The following is a 12,500-nucleotide window of genomic DNA, read 5'->3' as shown; positions in this document are numbered from 1 at the left end:
ATGTTAATCGTTTGTAAGAAGAAAATCCTGCAGGACGTCTGTGAGTTTTCTTTATAGAAATCAGTCTTATATAAAAGAATTTTTCATTGGCGTATTACTGGCAACGAAAGAAAAGTCATTCATGCCATAGGGAGGTAACATTGATTGGTTAAACTATAAACTATATCGTTTCTTTGCGGCATTATTATTTGTCTTTACTCTACATTCGCTGAAACCTTCCTTGGTTAGAAATTCTTGTCAAGAGTTACGACTATTCATTCTTTTTATGAAAAGGAATGACATTTAGAGGATAATGATCTCCCACTTACCCGTAAAGGTCACCCGGTTCCACAGTTGGGGGAATGCGGTATCCAACAGAGAAGGAAGCATCAGAGAAGTATGGTTGAGGCACGGGTGGGCACAGCAAAGAAGGGCCTGCTTTGGGCGGCGGCATCAGGAAAATCGGCCTCTGATGCAGCCCAAGAGGAAATATGTCCGGTGATGCCGTTGTGGCCAAATTCTGGGTCTTCGCATGTGGTGCCATCAGCCCACCTGCCCCTAAGTACGAGGGATGAGGAAGCGGAGGCTGCTGTGGTGGCTGACACCAGGGATTCTGGCGGGTCCTTTCTCGACGTGAGAAGCCAGACGTTACGTGCGGTGTCTGTCGAAATCTGGTCTCCATCACTTGATAACAATATTCTGCCAACTGCACCGAATTTCTCCCTCTGTGAACTGGAATAGGTGCACAAAACGAAATGGAAATCAGCCTTTCTTACTTTTCATTTCTAATTCGAATATCGGAGAATGGCCTGTCGCACACCACCAGAAAAGAACGGTTCTGCTTTATGTTTTGACGGGATCACAACGTTCGCAAGAGAGGTTCATCACAGGACCACTTCGAGAACTAAACTTCTGACGGTCATTTCTTACCTTCTCTCTCACCTGCATAGAGATTATTCACAGGTGAGCGTATGCCACGTCTAATTTGGTCGACTCAACACGTAGCGATGCAAAATATTGCCATTTCAATTCGCGGATGTTTATAAATGGTTTCGGCAATAAAAAATTTGCCGAGTCAAAACTTCTGAATCGAACGCTTATTAACTTAACACAGAGGCTGGGCGTTTAGAATTCTTAACTGCATCGGATAAAAGAAATGAATAAAGAGGGAATGGAAAGAGTTCTTTTGGTAAAACATATTTTCAAATTTTCCATTTTATTTTATGCAACTAATCTGAGGTCATCTTTATCATTCATTTGCAGTGCGCGGGTAGTTTCTAGTCAAGCAGCCGTTTATACTTACTCCTCCTCTTCCAATCGTGTATGGCTGCTTTCTTCATCTTCCACATTTCCCCATATTGCTACTGTTGTGCTCTTCGTGTAAATTTACATGTCTGCACCATTTTCGTCTTTATCACATTTTCTTACCTATGTATTTCTGGAGTGCTTTTTACTATTGCTATCGCTTTATATCAGTTTGTTTATGTTTGACAGTTTTAATTCATTATACCACTTCTGATTTACTTCGTTGTTTGCGAAATGATTCTGCGATACGTTTTCTATATTCCTCCGATTGTTTCCTTATTCAAATATTCGTTCTCTTTCGGGCCTGTTTGGAAAAATGGACTACTTTGATCAAGTTCTATTTCACCTTTATTCTCTTGTATCTCTTAAAAAAATTGCTCTTGTTTTTATTTAAGAACCGTTTTCACAATGTTTTGTAAATTTCTTCGACAGATTTATATCATACGTATATATAATAGAATGGTTTTCTTCAGCGATATCTTCTTTTAATAACTTTCTGTCATTCTGTTTCCTTCTTAAAGTTTTATTCGCAGAGTTATCTCAGTATTTATTTTAATTCCGGCAAATTAGTTTTAACCTTTCTCTTCCGTTTACCTTCTCGCCTGCCTCTCTATAATAGCCTTCGCATTACTCGCTTTAAATGTACTTCACACGAAGGCAGTCACTATAAGTGCAGTAGGCTTAAATTAAGGAGATGGTAGGAAGTGAATGACATTCACATGAGATTTGCTTTGATCGACAAACTGATGTTCTTATATCTCGATTACGCATACTTATTTTCTATTTTTCATGGTTGTCCTTTTCCTTGCTTTTAATTATTCATCTATTTTTGTTCAATATTTTATTAACACATATACACATATAATATATATATATATATATATATATATATATATATATATATGACTATTTATCACATCACCGTGATACATACAGGTATATATATATATAATATATATATATATATACACACACATATATATTATATATATATATATATATATTTTAGGTGATATATTGTCTTATATATAAAGGGAATGTTTGTTTGTGTTTGTTTGTATGTTGTTGCACTATAGAAATCCAAACCGGTCGACCGATGTAGATGAAATTTGCCACGTGGCCGACATTTGACCCAACATAGATAATAGGGTAGGTTCAAACCCATACCCCTGCCCCTTCCCTTCCTCCATCCTTATTATCCCCTTCCCTTTGTAACTTATGAAAATAAACTCTACGGGTTTATCTTATTTAATTTCATGTTAAATGAACGTTACTGGTTTATCATACCTATTTCATATATCGAGACCATAGAAATATATTATATATTGCTTTTCAGTGATACAGTAACATTGGATAAAAAAACCAGATGGTACAGCAATATTTGGATAAAAGGGTCAGTGATACTGTAATATCTGGATAAAGGGACAGTCACCACAATAATATCTGGATAAAGGGACAGTCATACAATAATACCTGGATAATATATAAAGTCACAATAGTAATATCTATATATAAAGGAACAGACAGAACAGTAATAACTGGATAAAGGGACAGTCACAACAGTAATATCTGGATATAGGAATAGACAGAATATAATAACTGGATAATATATATATCACAATAGTAATATCTGGATAAAATATAGTCATATACAATAATATATTGTCAATAGGGAAAGGTGAATATTTGTTTGTGTTTGTTTGTATGTTGGGGACACTATAGAAATCCAAACAGCCACCACAGTAATCTAGATGAAATTTGCCACGTGGCCATCATTTGACCCAACATAGATAATAGGGTAGGTTCAAACCCATACCCCTGCCCCCTTCCCCTTCCTCCATCCCCTTTTCCCCTTCCCTTTGTAACTTATGTAGTAAATAAACTCTACGGGTTTATCTTATTTAATTTCATGTGTAAATGAACGCTACTGGTTTATCATACCTCATTTCATGTACTCGAGACCATAGAAATATATTATTGAAATTGCTTTTCAGTGACCACAGTAATACTTGGATAAAAAAACCAGATGGTACAGCAATATTTGGATAAAAGGGTCAGTGACCACAATAATATCTGGATAAAAGGGACAGTGACCACAATAATATCTGGATAAAAGGGACAGTCACCACAATAATACCTGGATAAAAGGGAGAGATGCCATAGCAACAGCTGGTTAAAGGTGACAGACAGCACAGTAATACCTGGATAAAAGGGACAATCACCACAGTAAAATCTGGATAAAAGGGACATTCACAACAGTAATACCTAGATAAAAGGGAAAGTCACAATAGTAATATCTGGATAAAAGGAACAGACAGAACAGTAATAACTGGATAAAAGGGACAGTCACAACAGTAATATCTGGATAAAATGGTCAGTCACTACAGTAATACCTGGACAAAAGGTACAGGCATCATAGTGATACCTGGTTAAAGGTGACAGACAGCACAGTAATACCTGGATAAAAGGGACAGTCACCACAGTAATTCCTAGATAAAAAGAACAGCCACCAAAGTAATAATTTGATAAAAGGGACAACCCTTTCACTTTTCCCTTCCCCTACATGTAGAATGTCATTCAGTTTTCCCGAACAGCGCCGGGTTGGATAGCTAGTTTATAATATATATATATATATATATATATATATATATATGCACAAACATTAAGCTACAAATGTCGTTTAACATTCATTTCGCTCTACTTTGGGAATATCACCAAAGGGGAACTATAATTGATAAATCATTCAGTACCTAGGGGACAGCAGAATGGTTAAGGATTCCGACCGGAAGTCATTGACATGTACTGTCGAACATTCGAGTCCCCAAGTTACAGAGTCATTTATTAGTTATGATTCCCCTTCAGAGATAATCCTGAAGTAGAGTGAACTGGATATGAAACATTTGTAGCTTAATGTTTTATATTTAAAATACCATGGTAATGTTATAAAAATTCATATGCATATATATACATATATACACTAGGATTATTGTTAGTTAGTCACTTAGGCTTTCCATAATTCTCGTGTAAAATGTCATGCTATCACCTACAAATATTACAGTTGGTGACAGCATTATATTCTACACGAGAATTTCGGAAAGCCTAAGTGACTGATTAATTAACAATATCTGATATATAATGATTAATATGATTAATTAACAATATCCCTTGAGTATATAATGATTAATATATATATACATATATATATATATATATATATATATATATATATATATATATATATATATATATATATATATATATATATATATATATATATTTTAATGATATGTGAAAGTAATATGTTTTCTGTGTTTTTTGATGTGTTTCTTTCAGATTTCTCATGTGTTGTGAAGTATAACAAGGTGGTTTTGTACTATGTATGCTTTTGTACAATGCTTGTATATGTTTTCTTTTGTGATCGTCATACATGGACTAAAATAACTGTAATAGTATTTATGGGAGGTTCAGGTCTTACAAAGGGTTGGTTGGTTGTGTGATAAAATGAGGTATGTCTTCCTATAGGCTTTTGTGTACACAGCTGTTTGCATTCAGGTGGACAGGATGTCCTTTATGCAAGAGAGATCATAGAGGCCACTTATGTTATCAGTTAACACTTTCCTATCTGTATAATTACCATATCACCGAGCGTACCTGAGACCCAAGGTGTCTGGGACCGCTCGATAGTGTGAAAAAATAATTATTTCGAAAATTCAGCAAAAATAGAAATTTTATGCCAACAACGTTCATTTTGCTGTCCTTTTTTTTCTAAATGTTTATATTTTATGGTGGAATAGTCAGAATAAGAGTCCCAGCCCTCTAAATACGAAAAAATGTGAGTTATTTAATGAAAAAAAATTCTTTACTTATTTTTATATTTTCGTTTGTAACCCAAAAACTATGAAAGTCAGGCGAATGAATGATTTTTTATGAGAAATCCAACAAAATTCCCTAAATATCGACATATAAAACAATGGAAAACGAATAAGTCCAGTTGGTGAAAAAATTGATAGAAAAGAGGGTGAGAAACAGAACACTCTGCCCGGCGTATGGTGAGAATTATCGCTAGAAAATTTTTTTTTTTGAAGAGCCCTATCTCGGTTATTTTTCATAGAAATTACTTTGTAAATATACGAAAATGTAGAGGAAAAGTTGAAGAACAAAGGGAGAGTCAAGAAAAATGGCTTTGGTAAAGGCAACAGTTTCATTTTGACGTTATAAGTTGATCGAAACGAAGAAAAAGTTACCGTTGTCAACATTATTGTTCGTAGCTCAAAAGCTATAACAGTTAGGCGAATGAATTATTTTTTATGAAAAAGCCAACACAATTCTATAAATATTGACATATAAAACAATGAAAAACGAATAAGTCCAGTTGGTGAAAAAATTGATAGAAAAGAGGATAAGAAACAGAGCGCTCTGCCCAGCGTATGGTGAGAATTATCGCTACAAAAAATCTTTTTTGAAGAGCCTATCTCGGTTATTTTTCATAGAAATTACTTTGTAAATATACAAAAATGTAGAGGAAAAGTTGAAGAATAAAGGGAGAGCCAAGAAAAATGGCTTTGGTAACGGCAACAATATCATTTTGACGTTATAATTTGATCAATGAAAAAAAAAGTTACCGTTGTCAACATTATCGTTCGTAGCTCAAAAACTATAACAGTTAGGCGAATGAATGATTTTTTATGAGAAAACCAACAAAATTCTCTAAATATCAACATATAAAAGAATGAAAAACGAATAAGTCCAGTTGGTGAAAAAATTGATAGAAAATAAGGTAAGAAACAGAGCGCTCTGCCCGGCATACAGTGAGAATTATCGCTAGAAATTTTCTTTTGAAGAGCCCTAACTCTGATATTTTTCATAGAAATTACTTTGTAAATATACAAAAATGTAGAGGAAAGGTTGAGGAATAAAGTGAGAGTCAAGAAAAATGGCTTTGGTAATGACAACAGTTTCATTTTGACGTTATAAGCTGATTGAAACGAAAAAAAATGTTACCGTTGTCAACATTATCGTTTGTAGCTCAAAAGCTATAACAGTTAGGCGAATGAATTATTTTTTATGAGAAAGCCAACAAAATTCTCTAAAAATCGATATCTATAATAATGAAAAATGAGATTCAGAGCCCTGCCTAAAATCCAGACGTCTCTTATGTGATGCACTAACACGTTTTCCGCTAGTTTTACCATAAAACTTTTTGAAAGCATTTTGGAAACAGTTCTCTATTGACGTCACTGTATGTAAACAACCACACGTGTTTACCCTAGCTCGCACGCATGGTCTCTGACAGAGGAGTGTGGCCTGCCAGGCCTGTGTGGGTGGGATCAGCTGATGTCATTGTGAGAATTTTACTACGCCAGGGATTTGCGCATGCACAGTACAGGAAATAAAAAAATTATAGAAAAAGAGGGTACGAAACAGAGTGTTTCCAATAATGTAATCCTACATTTTATAAAAAAAAATGTAAGATACGAGAGAGAAGCGTGGGTAGGATCAGCTGATTTCATTGTGAGAAATTGACTATGCCAGGGATTTGTGCATGCACAGTATAGGAACTGCTTTCCTGGTGTATTGATGCCAGAGTTACATGGTCCAAGGTATACTTTAGCCTATGGAAGCCACCAACTGTCCGAAAATAAAAAAAATTTACCCCTACCACACGTACGAAAAATTTCTGTAAATTTTCCACAAAATTACGTCAGTCAGGTAAGGTAGGGTGATTTTTGCGTAATATTACATCAATTGGATAGGAAAGTGTTAACAGTGAGAAGGGATGACAGGCTTGATAGTCGTGGCCAGTTCAGAGGCCTGTGTGTGTCTACACAAGTGTTAAGGCAGGAAGCTACTGTCAGTCATTCAGATAAGAGGCAGACCTATATAACTCTCTGAGCCAGGGAATAAATTTCCTAACTTTTTTCCCTCTTCAGGGGAAGAGCCTGTTTTTTCCCTTTCTTTCCCCAGGGAAGAAACTCATTATGTCTGTTCCTTCTAGGGTAACCACATTCTACAAATACCTGGATGGGAACCCAGGTTTAACCTCATGGAAGATATTGGTAAAATAAAGTTCAGTTCAGATAGAGATTTGGTCGACATAAGGTGTCTCTCTCTCTCTCTCTCTCTCTCTCTCTCTCTCTCTCTCTCTCTCTCTCTCTCTCTCTCAACCCCTCTTATAAGAGAAAAATGTAGAATTGTGTTTACTCTCCCCAAACACATAAGTTTTGTGAACTGTTGATAATGTTTAATGCTCCCTTGGTAGAATCTGATATAAGAGATAGATTACTGTAACAGGCCTAACAAAAGTGTTTCTATGAGGAAAAAGGAGCTGTGTAATGGTGTGCAGAGATTGGTGTAACGTAAAGTGGCATTTACTTATTTTTCACCATGGTAAAAAAGTTGAATATGGTTTTAGTAAAAAGTTGAATATGATTTTGGTAAAAAGTTGAATATGATTTTGGTAAAAAGTTGAATATGATTTTGGTAAAAGTTGAATGTAATCTTTTAAAAAGGTGAATGTAATCTTTAAACAGATTTTGCCTTAGTGAAATTATTGTTGATAAACTTTTTGTGCATTTTTACATGTTCTTGTCTTTACATTTATTTTATGTGCTCTTGTGTTTATAATTTCACAGTGTTACCCAAGATTTTTGTGTTGGTGATTTAACATTGATTTAATTGGTACTTTACTTGTGATGATTTCATTTCTTAAGATTTCATTGAATACTTGTGCTGACTTCATTTCTTAGGATTTCTTTTTCAAATTTGGAGTAAATCTTAACAATTTGAATTTTGCTTAGTTAACTTAATCTCTTGATAAATTAAAGTTTTATGAATTAATCTTCTTTAGGAATTAATTCAATCTTATGTTGTTTTCGAGTAATAATAAATTTTTTTGAGCCTGTGAACTCTAATTATAACTTTTGAACTTAGAAATAAATTTTTGTATTTAATGTTTTAAAAGCACAGTGCTTCATTTTTGACCACCAGTGAATAGAGTTATTTGTGTATGCACAAGGTAAGTGATAGACATGCTTTGTTCTCCTTCGTGTTTATTGAAGTGAATTAGGACCAGGGAAACAATAATATTATAGTTGTTTGATGAAGCGATGACCTTTCCCCTCTAGTATATTTATTGCTGAACAGTTGTTACCTCACTCATAACTTGATAAACTTAGATTGATTTTTCAAGTGATAAGCAAGTTTTAAGGGATCACTGTTACCTTTTGAGTGTTCAGTCGTAAAATCATTGTTATGAGGTTTCAGGTATCTGGCTGAAGTAAGGTAAATTTTTGGATTTAATAGTTGTGTAATAACCAGGTACTTGATCACTTTGTGACAATATATATGTGTGTGTGTATGTGTGTGTATTGTTACAAACGTCCTTTGATCGTTTGCTTTTTGCTTTTACCGTCTCGAAATTTCAGTATAATGTAACATAATATTGAAAGAAGTACTAAATGTTTTGATAAAGTTCACTTGACGTTTCCCCTGCCTTGCCCTCCAATAATGACAACCCAGGTGTTAAATGAGGAGATAATTTCTTATCCATACCCTAAGTCATTACCATCCCCTGACCTGACCATATTAATCCTCACTTAAGGGGAAAATCAGTAGCCCGTTGCACATTTACACAAACCCTTTGAGATTTCACACAATTCCGATATTGTTAAACAGTCCCCAGCCAATCTCATGACGAGACCTCTCTGGGGACCTTTCCATCCGTTCTACTACCTGTCATGTCATTAAGGGTCACCATCTTGACTTGACCCACACCTGCGACTCCTCCCACTCATCTTCGCCCCTCCACTCTAAGTATCTCGGTATTGTCCTCTGTCTTCCTAGACCCTTTGTACTGGCCGACTTTCAATAACCTTTCCGGATACCTGCCCAAGGCAAGGACAATAGATGACCCTATTAAGAGGGAACTGTCAAAACATGACCACTGTCGTATACGACCACCGTCGTTGCCATTTGCAGTATAAATATGAGCTCCAACGGACCATCCATCGCCAGTGTATCTGAAGACGTCTACCTGTCAACAAGTCCATTTGAAAAAGGGCTCCAGTTGAGTCCCCACTAGACCTCTCTCTCTAATGCTGTCACTCTGAGGGTGGTCCTATCTCACCGCCTTGCCCTCTGAGTGCTGGTGCCTCTGTATCCCACTGGCGCCCTTCTGCTTCACTTAATCCCTCTATGATGGGGAACTGTATGCGATGCAGCTTCCACTGATGCCCTGCTGGGGGAACCTGGCTCTGATCTCCTTCAAGTCTTGTCCATGGTCTAAGATAATGTGATTGGAAGTTGTTTCTCCGGCCTCACCAGTTTATTTTTACCTGATTTTTTTCCAACCTGTTCTCCTATTCCCATATCCATACCCCTATGTATTCTCCCTCAGAGATTCATATGATTTGATTGTGGTGTTTGATTTATTAATATTGTAATGCTAGTGTAATTTTCCGCTAGCTTTTGACTATAAGTGTTAACATACAGTGAATTATTGATACCAGGGTCTTGCTATTTGCTTGCATATTCCGAATTAAGTGTTACTCAAAGTTCCTCTGTGTATTACAACATCCTTGTTCTTGCAGACCCATGGTGTGAGTACCTGTTGTGTGAAATTACCTGTAGGTCAACAGTGCCAGCTCCCTGCAAACTACAGGGATCCCTGTCTTGCTTGCTGTAACCCATCCAGTACTTTCTAAGGTTCTGTCCCATACTTGCGACGTGTATTAGCCTAAGAAGGCAGAGTTATAATGCTTCCACTTGTGTGGAACTCTTGCTTAGTGACTGTGATCTTAGTACAGTAATTTGAATAATGCCATGGAGCTCCATTGTTAGCTCCTGTAAATATTTTCTCTTCTGATATTTTAGTGAATTATACAATCTAAGTTTGTGAACATTCTAAGTTTGAGTGTAATCACTATTACACCTTCTGTTCACTGGAGCATAGCCCCCTTGTTAGTCAGTAAGTCTTTATCTAGGTCAGGGGTTCCCAAACTTTTTTACTTGGCGACCCATAAAACTTACTTCAAACATTTTGCGACCTCTCCAGACAAAAAATATTTTCCTCATTGGGATATAGATTTTACTTATATATATATACATCTTGCTTTTTATAACTGCGTATAAAACAAAATAAGTACGTATATAACCTGAACACATATAAACTATATAATATATATCCATATATATATATATATATATATATATATATATATATATATATATATATATATATATATATATATATATATATATATATGTATATATATATATATATATATATATATATATATATATATATATATATATATATATATATATATATATATATATATATATATATATATATATATATATGTGTGTGTGTGTGTGTGTGTGTGTGTGTCTGTGTGTGTGTGTTATGCACAAACACAAAAAGGATATTTGTGTTGAGTACATAAGTGTGTATGTGTGTGTGAGTATGTGTGTGTGAAAGAGAGAGATTGTTTGTTTGCTTTGTTTGAAAACAGTTTTAAAGTACAATACAATCTAACCTTGTTTAATTTAATGGGATGAATGGGCTTGTTTCTTTGAACATAACATCTCAAATCTCGAGGTGATATCGGAGACTGCAACTCGCAGATCATCTTCTACACTCAATCGAGATCGGTATTTATTCTTGATATACGTTAATGCAGAGAGGGTAGTTTCACAGAGATAAGTCGATCCAAACGGTGTTAAGATATTCAGTGCTGCCTTTGATAAACCAGGATATTCCTCCGATACTGATATCCAAAACTCATTCAATGTTGTTGACCCAAACTTGAGTCGTAAGGTTCTATCAGAAGATAATTCAAGCAGTGCTTCCTCGAGGTCAGATGATAAATGATTTCCAGGAGCAGTGAATGGCATTCGTATCCAATCATACTGTTCTAGATCTGACTCTTCTAAAAAGTATTTCTTGAAGTGATTAAGAAGATTTCGAAGATGATTAACTATTATTGCTTTCAAATTATCCAGACATAACTCATTTTCCTCTCCAAACTCTTCAAGTTCAGGAAACATTTCAATGTTACCCTCTTCAGCTCGTGAAATCCATCGCTCAAGCTTCTTTGAGAATACATTTATCTTGTCGAACAATGACAAAATATTTGTGTTTGGGCCTTGTATGGAAAGATTTAACTCATTAAGTTTATAAAAAATGCATGATAAATACACTAGCTTTCCTAACCAGTTACTATCAGTCATGAATACACTAAAGTCAGAGCCTGACTCCAGAAGGAATAGGCGGACCTCATCTCTCAGCTGATACAGCCGTGTGAAAACTTTTCCCCTGGAGAGCCATCTGATTTCTGTGTGAAGCAACAATGCTTCATGGTCTGAGCCCATGTCTTTGCACAGTGAAGCAAATAACCTGGCATGCAAAGGGCGTGATTTTATGTAGTTGACGATTTTGACAGCTGTATCAAAAACAGTTTTAAGTTCGGGAACAATGGCTTTGCAAGAGAGAGCTTCTCGATGAATAATGCAGTGAGTAAAACGTATATGAGGAGCCACTTTATGTACCTATGCTTTTAGTCCTTTCATTTTACCTAACATTGCCCCGGCTCCATCTGTGCATTCACAACAATGTTCATTGGAGTCAATCTCATCGTCTTTCCTCAACACTTCCTAGGACTAAATGGTATACCCCGACGATATTCAGACTACCCAGATGCCTACACAACGTGAAACGTCGTATCTTCAATTGGATCATCAATCTCCCTAATCGCAGTGTTAGGATTTATCATAGTAGTATGAGAGGCATTAACATCTAAACGACCCGCCCTATTCTCTCTATTCATACCAACTTCTATCGAGTGACAACACAACTTCCCACCAGCAGATCACAGATACATAGAAATCCCCCTAACAGCTAACTATCTAAAATGGCAGATCATTGCATAGGATCTAAGCTCCTAATAGGAAACCTAGTTTCTTTATATACCTACACACCGATCCCAAGAAAGTCCAAGCTCATGAAGTTTTTTATCTAATGCCATGAAAATATCATCTCCTGTACACTTTTCTTCTAGCGCAAGGCAAAACAACATATCTTCATTCAATTTTCCATTGAAGCTATATCTTATAAATGCAAGTAATTGAGAAGAACTAGAAATGTTGGTTGATTTATGTAATTGTAAAGCATAATTTACATTCTCAACTCTCTCCATCAACTGAATCAGTATGTCACT

The 12,500-nt window shown here is 35.6% G+C and overlaps 3 protein-coding genes across 4 annotated transcripts in view; all 3 read right to left on the bottom strand.

Annotated features, from left to right (window-relative positions):
* Nucleotides 1-945, bottom strand: part of LOC136826878 (receptor-transporting protein 3-like) — a 33,217-nt gene extending 32,272 nt beyond the window's left edge. Inside the window, exon 1 of one of the 2 annotated variants that reach the window (XM_067084408.1) lies at nucleotides 309-945. In XM_067084408.1, coding sequence (XP_066940509.1) covers nucleotides 309-661 — 353 coding nt within the window. In that variant the 5' untranslated portion in view covers nucleotides 662-945. The remainder of the gene's footprint in view (nucleotides 1-308) is intronic. The other variant, XM_067084407.1, reaches the window with a different exon arrangement.
* A 9,885-nt stretch (nucleotides 946-10,830) lies between these two features.
* LOC136827188 (zinc finger BED domain-containing protein 5-like) lies at nucleotides 10,831-11,655 on the bottom strand. Its single transcript, XM_067084959.1, has one exon. The coding sequence runs from the start codon at nucleotides 11,653-11,655 to the stop codon at nucleotides 10,831-10,833; it is 825 nt and encodes a 274-aa protein (XP_066941060.1).
* A 590-nt stretch (nucleotides 11,656-12,245) lies between these two features.
* LOC136827187 (protein FAM200B-like) overlaps nucleotides 12,246-12,500 on the bottom strand; it is an 863-nt gene continuing 608 nt past the window's right edge. Inside the window, exon 2 of the mRNA XM_067084958.1 lies at nucleotides 12,246-12,500. This exon is cut by the window's right edge and continues 372 nt beyond it. Within this exon, the coding sequence (XP_066941059.1) occupies nucleotides 12,246-12,500 (255 nt within the window).

This window comes from Macrobrachium rosenbergii, chromosome 41 (genome assembly GCF_040412425.1).
Source record: "Macrobrachium rosenbergii isolate ZJJX-2024 chromosome 41, ASM4041242v1, whole genome shotgun sequence".
NCBI classification, from domain to species: domain Eukaryota; kingdom Metazoa; phylum Arthropoda; class Malacostraca; order Decapoda; family Palaemonidae; genus Macrobrachium; species Macrobrachium rosenbergii.
The sequence above is the reverse complement of the archived record's forward strand: the minus strand, read 5'-3'. Positions and strand labels throughout refer to the sequence as shown.

What these genes read in the sequence shown, in the direction of transcription:
- LOC136827188 (XM_067084959.1), bottom strand. Translation starts at nt 11,655, where the DNA reads ATGGGCTCAGACCATGAAGCATTGTTGCTTCACACAGAAATCAGATGG.